This window comes from Peromyscus maniculatus, chromosome X, assembly GCF_049852395.1.
Source record: "Peromyscus maniculatus bairdii isolate BWxNUB_F1_BW_parent chromosome X, HU_Pman_BW_mat_3.1, whole genome shotgun sequence".
Taxonomy (NCBI): domain Eukaryota; kingdom Metazoa; phylum Chordata; class Mammalia; order Rodentia; family Cricetidae; genus Peromyscus; species Peromyscus maniculatus.
In genome coordinates, this window is record NC_134875.1 from 22,033,861 (window position 1) to 22,047,215 (window position 13,355).

The 13,355-nt window shown below is 40.5% G+C and overlaps 1 protein-coding gene across 1 annotated transcript in view; it reads right to left on the reverse strand.

Annotated features, from left to right (window-relative positions):
• The window catches only part of Phf6 (PHD finger protein 6), a 42,882-nt gene extending 30,177 nt beyond the window's left edge, over positions 1–12,705 (reverse strand). The window contains exons 1-3 of the mRNA XM_006982288.4: positions 12,495–12,705; positions 8,280–8,463; positions 7,944–8,045 (exon numbers count right to left, since the gene is read on the reverse strand). Of these exons, the coding sequence (XP_006982350.1) occupies positions 7,944–8,045; positions 8,280–8,417 (240 nt within the window). The 5' untranslated portion in view covers positions 8,418–8,463; positions 12,495–12,705. The remainder of the gene's footprint in view (positions 1–7,943; positions 8,046–8,279; positions 8,464–12,494) is intronic.
• Between the last annotated feature and the right edge of the window lie 650 nt (positions 12,706–13,355).

Below are 13,355 nucleotides of genomic sequence, written 5' to 3' on the forward strand. Positions count from 1 at the left end.
GAATTCCCACTAGCATGAATACATTCATAATGCATGTACATATAGTTACAGAGATGAAGTGAAAAATCTCCCTGATGAAAACTGACCTCTTTTCCTCCTCAAATACCCTATAGGCAGATGTCCTGTGAGCCCAGTATGGCCTACTTCTGGATTTTGTAAATGAAGTTTAATTGGAGTACAGTCATAACCATTTTTTTCAGTATTGTCTTTGATTACAATTAAGTCCACATAGCTGGAGGAAAAGCTTCACAAATTTATTATCTGGTCTTTTAGAGAAAAAGTTTGTCTTGTGGCAGACACCTGTGCTCCGAGCACTTAGGAGGTTGATGCAGGAGAACTGCAAGTTCAAAGCCAGCCTGGACTATATAGTAAGACCCTATCTTATAAAAGCCAAAGTATGCCAGGCGGTGGTGGCGCACGCCTTTAATCCCAGCACTTGGGAGGCAGAGCCAGGCGGATCTCTGTGAGTTCAAGGCCAGCCTGGTCTACAGAGCCTGATTCAGGACAGACACCAATCTACCCAGAGAAACCCTGTCTTGAAAAATAAAAAAAAAAATAAAATAAAAGCCAAAGTGTGCCTGTCTGAAAACCACCCATTTTCTGATTTATTCAAGCTGGTAAGGGATCGCTGTTATAAGAGCTTAGGTAGCATCAACAGTCACCCAATGTCTTCTGCTTCTGTATGCAAAAACCAAGTGGGGGCATCTTGCCCCCATTCAGCCCTTACTAAATGCTAAAAACAAGCCACACACTACTTAAGCAGCATTGGCATGCTGCACTCATGTAATCATTTCGAACACTTCTTCCTTGAAACGCTCTCTTCCACCTTTGACTTCCGGTATTGCTCTCCTGGTGGAACACATTTCAAAAGAGCACCATTTTGTGGGAAAAGGTTTTACTCTGTAGTCCAAGCTTGCCTGGAACTCATATCCTCTTCCTGCCTCAGCTTCCTGAGTACTGGAATTACAGATGCAGGTCACCATACAGGCTCAAATGTCTTTTTGCACACAGCCTTCTGACTTCTCAGGTAGATCAGCTGTGGTCTTCTTTCCCAGCTCTCCCGTGCCATTCTTTACTTCTAAGAGTGATTTATTTCATGTCTATATCCAAAGTATCTAGGTTCTTGAGTATTTGATAAACACATAGATATAAAATCTAAGGTTTACCTGACAAATATAATGCCCAAGAATACAACAGAAATACCACCACACTGGGTGAGTGAAAGTTGAAGAGATGAAAAATCATCATGTTTGAGGTATATACATAGTTCTCTACCACACTGAAGAAATAACCAGGCTAATTTTTCTACTCCCCTTCCAATCTGTCAAAGCCTCAAACAACACAACAACACTGATTAACCAAATCAGGAATTTTATGTTATGCCAGGACTTCCAGTTTAAACCTAGCCTGGTTTTTTTTTTTTTTTTTTTTAAGATTTACTTATTTATTATGTATAGTGTTCTGCCTGCCAGAAGAGGGCGCCAGATCTCATTACAAATGGTTGTGAGCTGCCATGTGGTTGCTGGGAATTGAACTCAGGATCTTTGGAAGAACAGCGAGTGCTCTTAACTGCTGAGCCATCTCTCCAGCCCCCTAAACCTAGCCTGTTATTAAAGGCTTCCTACTTTCTCCAATCCAAACCCATTCCTCTTTTGAGATGCAAGGACTGATCAGTGCCCACTTACTTATTAGAATAGTACAGAACACAAAGAAGACTTAAAGCACTATGCTAAATGTTTCCACGTGTTATGCCCATGTGATGCTAAGCTAGGCCAAGAGAACATAGTCTCAACCCTCTTGGAGCCCACAGTGCACCATGGAAGAAAAGCTTGCCCATGTGTTCTGACTACAAAGCATGCTGGGCTGTACTATATTGCAGAGACAAGCATGAGTTTGATCTGGCCACATAAAAAGAACTTTTGTGAAGTAGCAGTGAAAGAAAGCACAGAGGGAATGTCTGAAAACCCAAGAAAGGAGAGAAGAGGCTGGAAAAGGCACATTAAGACAGCATTGCTCAATGTCATGCTCATGTCTCCGGATAGTTTGGAGAGTACCGTGAGCTTTTTTAACAATTAAATGTGTGTCTGCACACACACACACACCAGACACACACACAGGCCAATGTCAGAGGACGTCTTGCAGGAATGATTGCTTCTCCCCTTCTACCATGTGGTTCCCGGGGATCAAACTCGGGTTGTCAGATTTGGTGGCAAGCACCTTTACCAGAGCTGAACCATCTCACACGCCTGGCAGTAGCTGTCCAAAGCAGTTAAGCAAGTACCAGTGCTATGTTTACTAGAAAAGGAGAAGATGGAGCTTGATAGAGGGCGGCAGTAAGAAAAGACAAAGGCTCCTCGGAAACAGAATCCGCATAACAGATGTGGAAGGAGGGGTTGAAGGAAGGGATTCAGAAAGAGACTCAGATTTCAGGGTGGAAGGTCATAAATACTGGTTTGGACAGATTGAGTTTCAAGTGCCTGCAGGACATCTACATAGAACAGGGAAGGAAATTGCAATCATTATACTTCATTCTCCACAGTGCCTATTGTACATAACTTGTCTCCAGAAAAATCCTGTTTGCCTTGCCTCATTCTGAATTGAAATTCTTGTCTGATATTTAAAAAACCCTCTGACCAGTCTTACTCAACTCTAATCTGGTAAAGCTCACAGCATTTCCTACATTCATTCCTACACCTGACTATCTCTAGAAAGAAGTCTTAAGCTTTTAAATAGGGAACAGCCCTCCCAAAAAGAAAGCACACACACACTAGGAGTTATCTATTTAGATCCTAAATATGGACACTCTACCTCTGCAGTGCCATGCGCTCCCTTGCTACTGAGTAAAGACTAGAGAATGAGTTGTCTTATGGTCAGAGCCTACAAAAAATATCTTCAATGTAAAAATAGACCATTTTTACCCAGGATGTGTATAAGGTTCTGTCCTAACAGTAAGCAAGATAATGCTTCTGATGGAATACATTAAGCAATAGGAGTCTGGGTGTGCCCTAAAATCAACAATCTTTATTAGAAAACTATCACACTTTATTAAAATATGATTTGAGGTGAGGCAGCTTAAAAGACCAGCTGGATAACCTGATGATTACGATTCAAATCTGAGGTCTGCCACATACTAGCTACATGACCATAGACACTCATGTTACTTTACTTCTCTGAGCCTGTTTCCTTTCGTATAAAAAGGCAAGGATGAATACTTTCTTTCCTTTCTTGCAGCATGATTGTGAGGATTAATTAGGATCATGTAGTTAAAATACTTTGCCTAGTCCTTAACACATATTGAGCAATGAGTAAGTGTCAGCTAGTTCTACTACTAGATAAAGTACAAAACGTTCAGGGGAGTTCATAAGGTGTGTGGCAGAAAATTCTCATTTGAAAATACACAAGTTTGGGAATCATGTGAGGATGGTCATTGTGTATTGGAGGGATTCTTTTGTTTGTTTTTTGGTTTTTTGGTTTTTTTTTTTTTTTTTTTTTTTTTTTTTTTTTTTTTTGAGACAGGGTTTCTCTGTGTAGCTTTGGAGCCTGTCCTGGAACTCATTCTGTAGATAAGGCTAGCCTTGAACTCACAGAGATCCACCTGCCTCTGCCTCCTGAGTGCTGGGATTAAAGGTGTGCTGCAGCAGCAGCAGCAGCAGCACCACCACCACCACCACCACCACCGGCTAGGGAGGATTCTTTCTAAATAAAAAGAAGGAAAAACCTAAATACTTCTTTAATGGAAACAGAAATTAAGAGATACACTTGAATTACAGAAGAATGAGATTCGCAAATATATTGCTGTTTTTATTTCATGTGACCTGAGTAGAATCACAATTCCCTAACACCAGAACAGAGTGTGACTTAGGTAATCTTGCCTAGGGGTAAGGAAGGTGAACTACATGACCTCCTGGAGTCTTTTGCTATCTGTGCTCCATCTGACACAGGTACTAATTAGTAAAAGTAACTATCAGTGCAGATCTTAGTGATCTTACCAAGTAGCTTCAGAAAGAAGAATACATTCTCCAAATACCACACTCACGTCTCATGAGAAATTCAAAAAAGCAATGGGAACTAATAACTTTACTTGGAAATTATATTTTTCTATATGGCTAGACAACTGAGGATAAATTTTACAGGTCAGTGTAGCACATACCTATAATATCCCAACACCTGGGAAGAGGAGTCAGGAGGATTAGGAATCAAGCTCATCCTCAACTACATAGTTAAGTCTGAAGTCTGCCCGGGACACAGGAAACCCTGACCCAAAAACAACAAAAACATACCTGGCACAGGCTGCAGATGTGGTGTCTTTGTATGTCTTCAATGAGAACTGGGAGGCATTGCGGAAAAATAACTAACTAAACTGGAAGAACAGTTTTTTTTCTTTTTCTCATCATACATCCTGGGCCTTAACTGTATACTTAAGATAATGGAAATGAGATGTTCATACAAAATAGCTTTCCCTCTGATCCTTGAAGCTGATATGAAAGTGTGAAAGACTGCCCATGGCTGCCAGGAGTCACATCCCTGCACTTCTTGCTCTCCAGAGCATTCCCACCTTTGCAAGACTCCCATCCAGCCACCTGCACCCGTTCACCTCAAGTCTTGAGCCTGCCCCTCTTCCATGGGGCAAATGAACACCTTTGGAAACGACATCAGGTACTGACTGAAATCTGCCACGAACGCACTCAGGAGCCTGGGCTCCTGCTTTTGATCGTTTCAGTGGGTATTCATAACCCTTTTCCTCTCAAAATGCGCATGAACTGAAGCCAGGGCAAAAAGGCTCACAGGATCATATGCATTAAAAAGCTGACCAGGGACGCCAGTTACTTGGTTTATATGTAGTTTAGATATATAAAACTCTTCATTTTTTATTCTTTCCTATTTGACTTGTGGTTCTTTTATTGTTTAGACAAATCTACACTGGGAAAAGTAAAGAAAACTAAAATCAAGAATTTTAGTTACTTGGCAGTACCTCATTAAAAAGAAAACAATTTAAGCAAAGAAGGAAACTGAAAGCTAAAGTTATTTCAGGGCCTGGAAGAGAGAGTTCAGCAGTTAAGAGCATATACTGCTTTTGCACAAGATCCAAGTTCTGCTCTCAGCATGCATATCATAACAGCCTATAATTCCTGCACCAAGGAATCCAATGTCTTCTGGCTTCCATGGGTTAAAACTGCATTCATATGCACATACCCCTACACAGATGTAAACATACACATAGTTAAAAATAAGTATTAGGGGAAAATTTAAGGGGCCATCAAGGTGACTTAGTAGTTAAGGGCACTTTGCTCTTTCAGAGGATCCACATTCTCAGTACCTACATGGCAGCTCCAATATTGGGGGAATCTGACACCCTCTTCTGGACTCCATGGGCCCCTGGCATGAATACAGTGCACATACATACATACATACACTCATGCACATAAAATAAAAACAAAAAATTAATTTTTAAAAGGTTATTCCCAAGTGAAACACAAATGCTGCTCTCCAATTCGCTGTATAAGTAATTTAAATTCTAACATTTTGGATGAAGGAAGAAGAAAACAGTCTAAGCTATGGTACACTCCTCTTTTGTAACCATTCCACAATTCAAGATGCCCATGGTGTCAAGTAGCTTTTCAAACAAATCCTAGCTCTTAGTGAGTTAGTGCTTGGCAACAGTGCACAAGCTTGAGAAGTGTTCCTATCCGTGACCCATCCCACCAGCCTATGGGAAATCTTTCTACCTTTTATAATAATTTTGTCATTGATGTTTAGTATGTGATGATAAAACAGTATCTACTGATAGGTGGCAAAAAGACAAGTAAGCTAATGACTTGTCTAAGGTAACATTAATGTGTCTGTGGTAATTATCCAGAAAAAAAAGGCCATGGGGCTGGAGGAGTTGCTTAGAAGGAAAGCATATGTTTAGCATCTTTGAGGCCGTGGTTCAATCTCAAGTACCAAAACATATTTGATGTCATGACTTGTCTGCCTAGCATGCTTTCTTTCATAAGTCTTCAATGACATTAGCAGGATCTTACTTTTATCTGTAAGGAGTAAGTACAGAGGGGGCTACTGCTGATCAAGTCTTAAGTATGTGCTGAGCACCACACTTAGCCCTGTATATTCTCTTTCAATCCTAATAGTAACTCTGCGGGGCAAGTATGCTCATTACCCCTGAACAAGACTACATGGCTAGGGAAGGAAATAACATATTCAGGCTCAGCCAGTTAGTGACAGAGCTGGGATCCAAGCTCAAGTCTATTACTATTTCTGGGCTTTTAACCCTCAATATTATTCCACTCACTAGATTAAGGAACAAGTTGAGTTATATATAGCACACTATATCTGGAGGGAAAATCAACACCCTACTTTATAACATTCAAAACAAAAAAATTCTAATAGTAAAACTTGTATCAAGTTCTGGTATTTTATTTACAAACAGGTTCAAATGCATTGAATCTCGATTGACTATAGCAGCACTGACAGATGTGTACTTTTGCTTCATGTAACATGCAAAAAGAAGGCACTGAGTTTCTTAATACTATTTCACTATCAGGGGCCAATACCATACCTGGTCTGACTACAGGAGGCATGTTAAGTGGTGCAAGCTCTAACACATCAAGAACAGGATGGGCTTTTACATATAAAGACAAGGAATAAATGAAGCAATAAGGGTTACAACTCTACTTTCAAGTAAACAGCATTCTCTTGTTGCATCTGAATTTGTTTGAAGGACCAGGAAATAAAAACACAGATGTTCTGTTTCTTAAAAAAAAATCAGAGCCATGGCCAGGCGGTGGTGGTGCACGCCTTTAATCCCAGCATTCGGGAGGCAGAGACAGGCGGATCTCTGAGTTCGAGGCCCGCGTGGTCTACAGAGTGAATTCCAGGAAAGGCGCAAAGCTACACAGAGAAACCCTGTCTCGAAACTCCCCCCCCCCCCAAAAAAAAAATCAGAGCCAGGCAGTGATGGTGCATGCCTTTAATCCCAGCACTTGGGAGGCAGAGGCAGGTGGATCTCTGTGAGTTCCAGCCCAGCCTGGTCTACAGAGATCTAGGACAGGCACCAAAACTACACAGAGAAACGCTGTCTCAAAAAACAAACAAACAAAATAAAACAAAACAAAAAACAGCACACTACAGTTATGAAGTAATGTAAAACCACCAAAGGGAAAAAAAATCACATTTTAAAAAAAGATCTTTTCTATTATTACATACAGTTTAGGGCTGGAATGATAACATATGTTTACAGTTAAGATCTTACTACAACAATGGATATAATTTCAATAAAGAGCTCAAGCAAAAGAAACAACCAAATGAAAAAAAATCTATCCGTTAATGTTGCATGGTAAGTCATGTGTTGTAAATACCAATGGAGATGACACTACTTTTTCCCAAGAAGCAATATAACATCTTGCCAATCTGGTTATTGGTGGTGAAGATAACTACAGGAACATAACTCTAGTGCAGCTTTGGAAAAACTCCTGGAAAATTCACCAAAAGTTATCCAAAGTCATAAATGCTGTGTCATAGAGCCAAACCACAGAACAACATTTTGTTAGCAAGAGTTATCATTTTCCTGCTGAGGAGGCACTGTCATCTTAGTTTGTGATGACCCATACTAATTTTATGATGAAAAGGGAAGACATACCAGAATTATGAAAAATACATTTGAGTGGTACATGCAAATTAAGCAAATTATTTGTTTTGTAAGTGATCACAGCCTTTAAGATTTTCCTTTTGAGAAGAAATATTTCAATAGTATAGATATTGATTCACTCCTTTTTCTTGAGTTGTAAACAAATCAAGCTTTGGATTTTACTGGCCAGAAAATAAAAAAGAACCCACAATTTAAAATTATATAAAATTTGCAGAGTAATACACTTTAAAGTAAGTAATTTCCTTCTTTGTGAGTTTAAAATAATTTTTATGTTCACGAGGCACAAATACCAACTTACCAGCTTTGTGCCTCTTTTAATTTCCTTCTGGACATCTTCAATAGAAAATCCACCAAGACTCTCATTATCGGAATGTGATGACACCAAGGCCGACGAAAAAAGCTATAAATAACATGTGAAATCATGTTAGGGGTCATACATAACTACAGCATGACAAGGAATAAGACATGAAACTTAAAAATGAATTTTCTATTAAAATGACATTGCACAGTGTTAAACCATTTCTTAAAATTTTAACAGCATTTTTTGCCTTCATATTCAGTAATACTAATGTGTTACTGAGATTCTCCCTCAGGAATGGTTCTGAGGTCTCTCCATCGATGCCAACATACTCACCATGCATTTATGGTGTGCTGCCACCTTCTGGTTTTCAGATATCAGTAACTGTCCACACTCCTTGTCTCTATTTGACTTACAAAAGCCGCATTTGCGCTGTCTTGTAGACCCTTTTTTCTGTTCAATTGAGCTTGACATGATTTTTAAACTGCTTATAGAATGCCACTTTAAGCCTCAAGAAATGCTACAGAGAAGAAGAATGGCAACAAAATGGTTAATTTCATTTAAAAAATTATACATTTCCATGCAAGTAGTTTAATGTCTGACCTAGGTTTTAATAGAGTTACTTAAGCATTAGTATAGATAAATACTAAAACCCAAGATGCCTTCCAGATATAATACATATTAAGAGAGGGAAGTAGAAAATGAAATCAAGTCTAGAGTGAGAGAAATCAAAATGAATTCAAATGAGGAGATATGTGGATAAAAGTACTTTTGTGTAGATACAAATGTATATATAGCATAGCCACCACAGTGCCAGTGGTGCATGACCATAATCTCAGCAGTTAGGAGTTTCAGGCAAAAGAGCATGAGTCCAGCCTGGGCCACAAGGTGAGTCTGAGGCCCCTCTGGGTTACAAAGTGACACCCTGTCTCAAAAAGCATACAGAAAACCAAAACCCCAAAATTAAAGCATCCTCTAATAACTAATAGTAAAAAATATTTTCCAAGTATAAGTAGATGGCTATCAAGGAAATAGAATGATAAGGACCTAAGAACAATTTAAAACTACAAAGAAAACTATAGAATATTAAGAGAACTGAATTCTTTAATTGCTTAATTTCTTCCAGCACACATACTGATAAAGTATTAGAAATAAAATTAAGTGTAACTTTGAAACAACTATTTTTAAAATTTTAAAAAGTTCAAATTTAAGAAAATCATGTTTATGACCTCAAATTCTTGCTATTCTGTTCCTTTTCCATGTAATGAAATAGTAAAGTTTCTAATATTGTGCCATAAAATGCAGCCATTAGGACCCTAATATTTACTAAACCATTTTATTTGAGAATTATCCTAAGTCTGCTTATTAAAAGCCAAACCAACAGTGGTCTTCTACATGCAATAATTCCTATAGATAAGTTAGCAATACTGTGCAGTGGAAGGAAAATTCTTCTGAATGAGCCTTGCATTTGATCAGATTATAATTATAGGTTGTACAGTCAAACCAAAAAAGGGAAGAAAAGCTGTAACACAGAAGTCTACAGATTTGCATCATCGTTCTCAACACAGATCATTCAATGCCACCAACTCAACAAATTTCAAATCAGTGTTTTGATTTGTATAATTCACCCAATTAATGGGAGTAAGCAGCTCAGGCCCAGGTTGGCATAACATACATCACAATCAATAGATCTCAAACTTCTGTCTTCAAATTCGCTTATTAAATTGCCACTTACATAGGTTTGAACATTTTCGTGACATTGTGTTTAGAGACTTGGCTCACTAACAACTCAGTCGTTAGCTCTGAGAAGCATCTGTTCACCAGTAGCAGCAGCAGTAGCAGCAAGGTGATGCGGGATCTACAACCACTCAGAGCTATTCAATGTGGATCATCTTGATGTAATGTAATGAGAAGCCACAAAGAAAACATTTCTTCTCATTAATTTATATCCAGTATTCTCTTTTGAACAAGACTTCAAAGGTCTTGCCGTCTCTGCTTTGATGGTTTAACGAACTCTTAATGCTATCTATAATTTTAAATCCCTCAGTCTCCCAAGTGCCACGGGGTACTTCTCAATATACCGATTTCAGAACACTGGCTAGAAACTATGAAACTGACTGAAAATAGCAAATTTTTCAGCATTAAAAAAAGGACAACAGAGAAACAAAAGAAACAAAAGGGGAAGTGTGTTTGCATTTGCTCAGGCAAGTATGTGTCCAGTTGCTTTATGAAAAATATAGCTGCTCCAGTTTTTAGAGCTATGCAAAAACACCAAGATTCATAAATAGCACCCAGATATGCTACTGGAGTTCTAAATGAGTTTCCTTTACTATCACGTAATGAATAACAGGCACTGTGAAGTCACCATGATGTATTTAGCATTTCTCCAGGTCATCCAGGCCAGCTGAAAGGATGGTACATTATAAATCGAATCTTCATAGACATCTTTAATGTGCTGTCTCTATGCAATCCTAGCACTGGCTTTAAAAAAAAAAAAACTGACTTAAGATAAGCAAAAATCCTAGAGGGAAAAAAAAATCACTCTTTATTCCCAAAATTGATTCTGAAATGTTAGGCCCCTAAATTCTATCCTTATTAAATATTGCCTCTTTTCACTAATAAACAGGCACACTGTTCATCTTAATTTTCAGAACCTGCTTTTCTAGATATTAGAGATTCCAAAATCTAAAAGAAAACACATACTTAATTTTGCATTTTTAAATATTCATGTATTTCCTGGTAATTAGTTTATATTTTATTTGTAAAGTGAGCACAAACACACGAATGTGCAACAAACGATTAAATTTTTGCCCTGCTATGTAATGACTAATTGGATTTTTCCACTAAAATTCAAATAATGCATGTGTGCATAGCTTGCTGATTTTTTACATCTGCCTTATAAAACATGCAGCGGCAGAGACCATCATGGAAACAATGACGCCTAGCAAAACTGTCTATCATAAAAATACAGATTTTTATCTACTGCTGTCACATTTGTGGTCTTGGGGTAAGCAGAATAAGGACATTCAAGCATCATTACTATAGGGTTCATAATCATCCACAGCTATTTAGCACTTTGACTTTAAAGATTTTCAAGAGCAGGCAAAGCTCAAAGTTTAATACTTTACCCCGACAATGAGACCTTTCCCTTTAAAGAAAGATAATGTCTAAAGCAGAGACAACAACATCTTTATAGAAAACACTGTTTAAACGTCTGAAAAACACAGCGGAAACAATGAATGCATTCCTGATTTTTCAAGATTCAGTGAAGCACCGAGGTAGAAAAATCACCTGAACAACCAAGGAGGGCATTCGAGACCCAACGGGAGAGCTCATTCAATGGCTGGTAGCCGAAAAGAACGTTTTCCACAGAAAAACAAACAAAACAAAACAAAAACTGCAGTTCCGGCAGATGAAAACCCTTCCGCATGCAAGCCAGTTGAAATGTACAGATAGAAGCGTGATCCTCCAAAGATAAGACAGCCTTTCTATCAGGAAAGTTACAGAGGAGAGGTATAAATGAGTAAGAGATGTACCGGAAGGGCACCTGAATTTGGTTGCACGGTATCATTACATGCTTCGCACTGCTTTTTGCGGTTATTCAAAAGGAAACTAAAGGAATTTTCCAGTTGTTTCAAGCCAAAGGGTAGTGAAAAAATTAGAACTGTATGAATAAGACCTGATATTACGTAGAAACTAGAAGGAAATTAAAGGCTTTTCAAAGATCAAAAGATTTGTTTTTCACTTTCACGCAGAATATCGAAACGAACAGAAATTGCAGGAGAACGCCGTGCTGTTCGCTCATGTAATAAAGGACCAGATACGAAACAGAGCGGACTCTCTCCGTTATTTATTCCCCAATCACACACTAGACTCCTAGATCTCCCTCTATCCAAGGCGCTGAATAAACTCGAAAAACTATCCTCCTTTCCAACACTTCGGCAGGTTCCTTTCAGCCAGAAAGTCGAGGGTCCCCCCACCGATTGTCCTTGGCCAAGCCTCTGGAATTCAGGAAAATATCATCGTACCACTTTCTTCCCACTCCTCCCTCCCCCCAGGAGTTCGTCCTCTAAGGATCTTACTCCAAAGCATCTCCTTATCCATCACTTTCACCCGATTCCCCTTGCCCAGGAGTTTTTCTTTTTCTCCCCCTCATTCCGTAGGGCTCACCCTCATGCCATCTTAACCATTTTTTTCTCTTACACTTCAAAACTAGGAGTCACCCTCCTTACCCCTAAAATGATCTAAGCAACAGCATAGTTTTTTTACACCCCCATCCCAGTTTTTCCCTCCTCTGATGTGAAGCCCCCTCCCCCGAAGTCCAGGCAGCCGCCTAGCGTGTCCCTCAGCGCACCCGAGGCACTAGGTCGCCAGCCTCTGCAGCGAGCACCAACAATGCGCGGCGCCTCTGGGGGTCCCTGACAATGAAGGAGACCACCGCGAGTCCCCCCGTAACAACGGGCAGGGGCGGCGGCCTGGCCACCGCCATCCTCCCCGTCTTCTCCCGCCAGACAGAGAATGGGGGGCCCTTAGCTCCCGCGGGGAACTCACCAGCGTGGCCCACGGGCGGGCGACGGGAGAACAGCGCCCACGAGGGGAGACGAGGAAGGCGGGCGTCGGTTCTCCGGCACTGCCGAAGAGCGGGGCTCTGTCGCCGGGGGTTGTTTCCTTTCATTCGAGGAGAGACGGGCTCGCCGAGCGCCCTTACGTTACCTCCCTCCGTACGCACACGACCCACAGGACGTTAAGACGTCTCGAGCGCGCCGGGGACTCTGATTGGCCACCGAGCCGGGGCGGTTGAAGCCGCCGAAGTAGAGCGCAAGCGCGCAGACCAGCCCCTCGAAAAGCTCGGGGCGACGGCCCCGCCTCCGGCTCGCGCGCGTACCTTCTATTCTCCGTTCTGCCGCTCGGCTGAGGCTTTGGGGGCAGGATCAGAGGAGACCGAGAAAGAGATTTGAAGAGAAAGCTGGGCACTGGGAGGAGAAGGCGCTGGGTTGGGGCCAGAAAGCCTGAGACCAGGTCTTGGGGAACCGGTTTTCCAGTGACTCAAATGCACAGGCCTTACTTAGCCCTTGCACTTGTTCGTCGAGGCCTTTTTACATCCATTATTTCATTGTACTCTCCTGCTATCCCTGTGGGGTCCTCCTTTTGCCTGATTTCACTGCTAGCAAAGACAGTGCAATTTGCCCGTCTGCATGGCAATCCTCGGGCCAATCGTTATAATCACTCAACCTTAATTTTTTTCGTTTTTTGGTCTTGGAAATGAGAACGAAATACCTCCCAAGTTTATTGTGAGGAAGAATAAGGATGCAGCTGAAGCATGTATAGCTGGTTCTCTGTAAATGCTGGGCTTGTCATAATCAAAAAAGACGAGTGATTTTCTTTATAACCCACACAGATGAACCAAATACC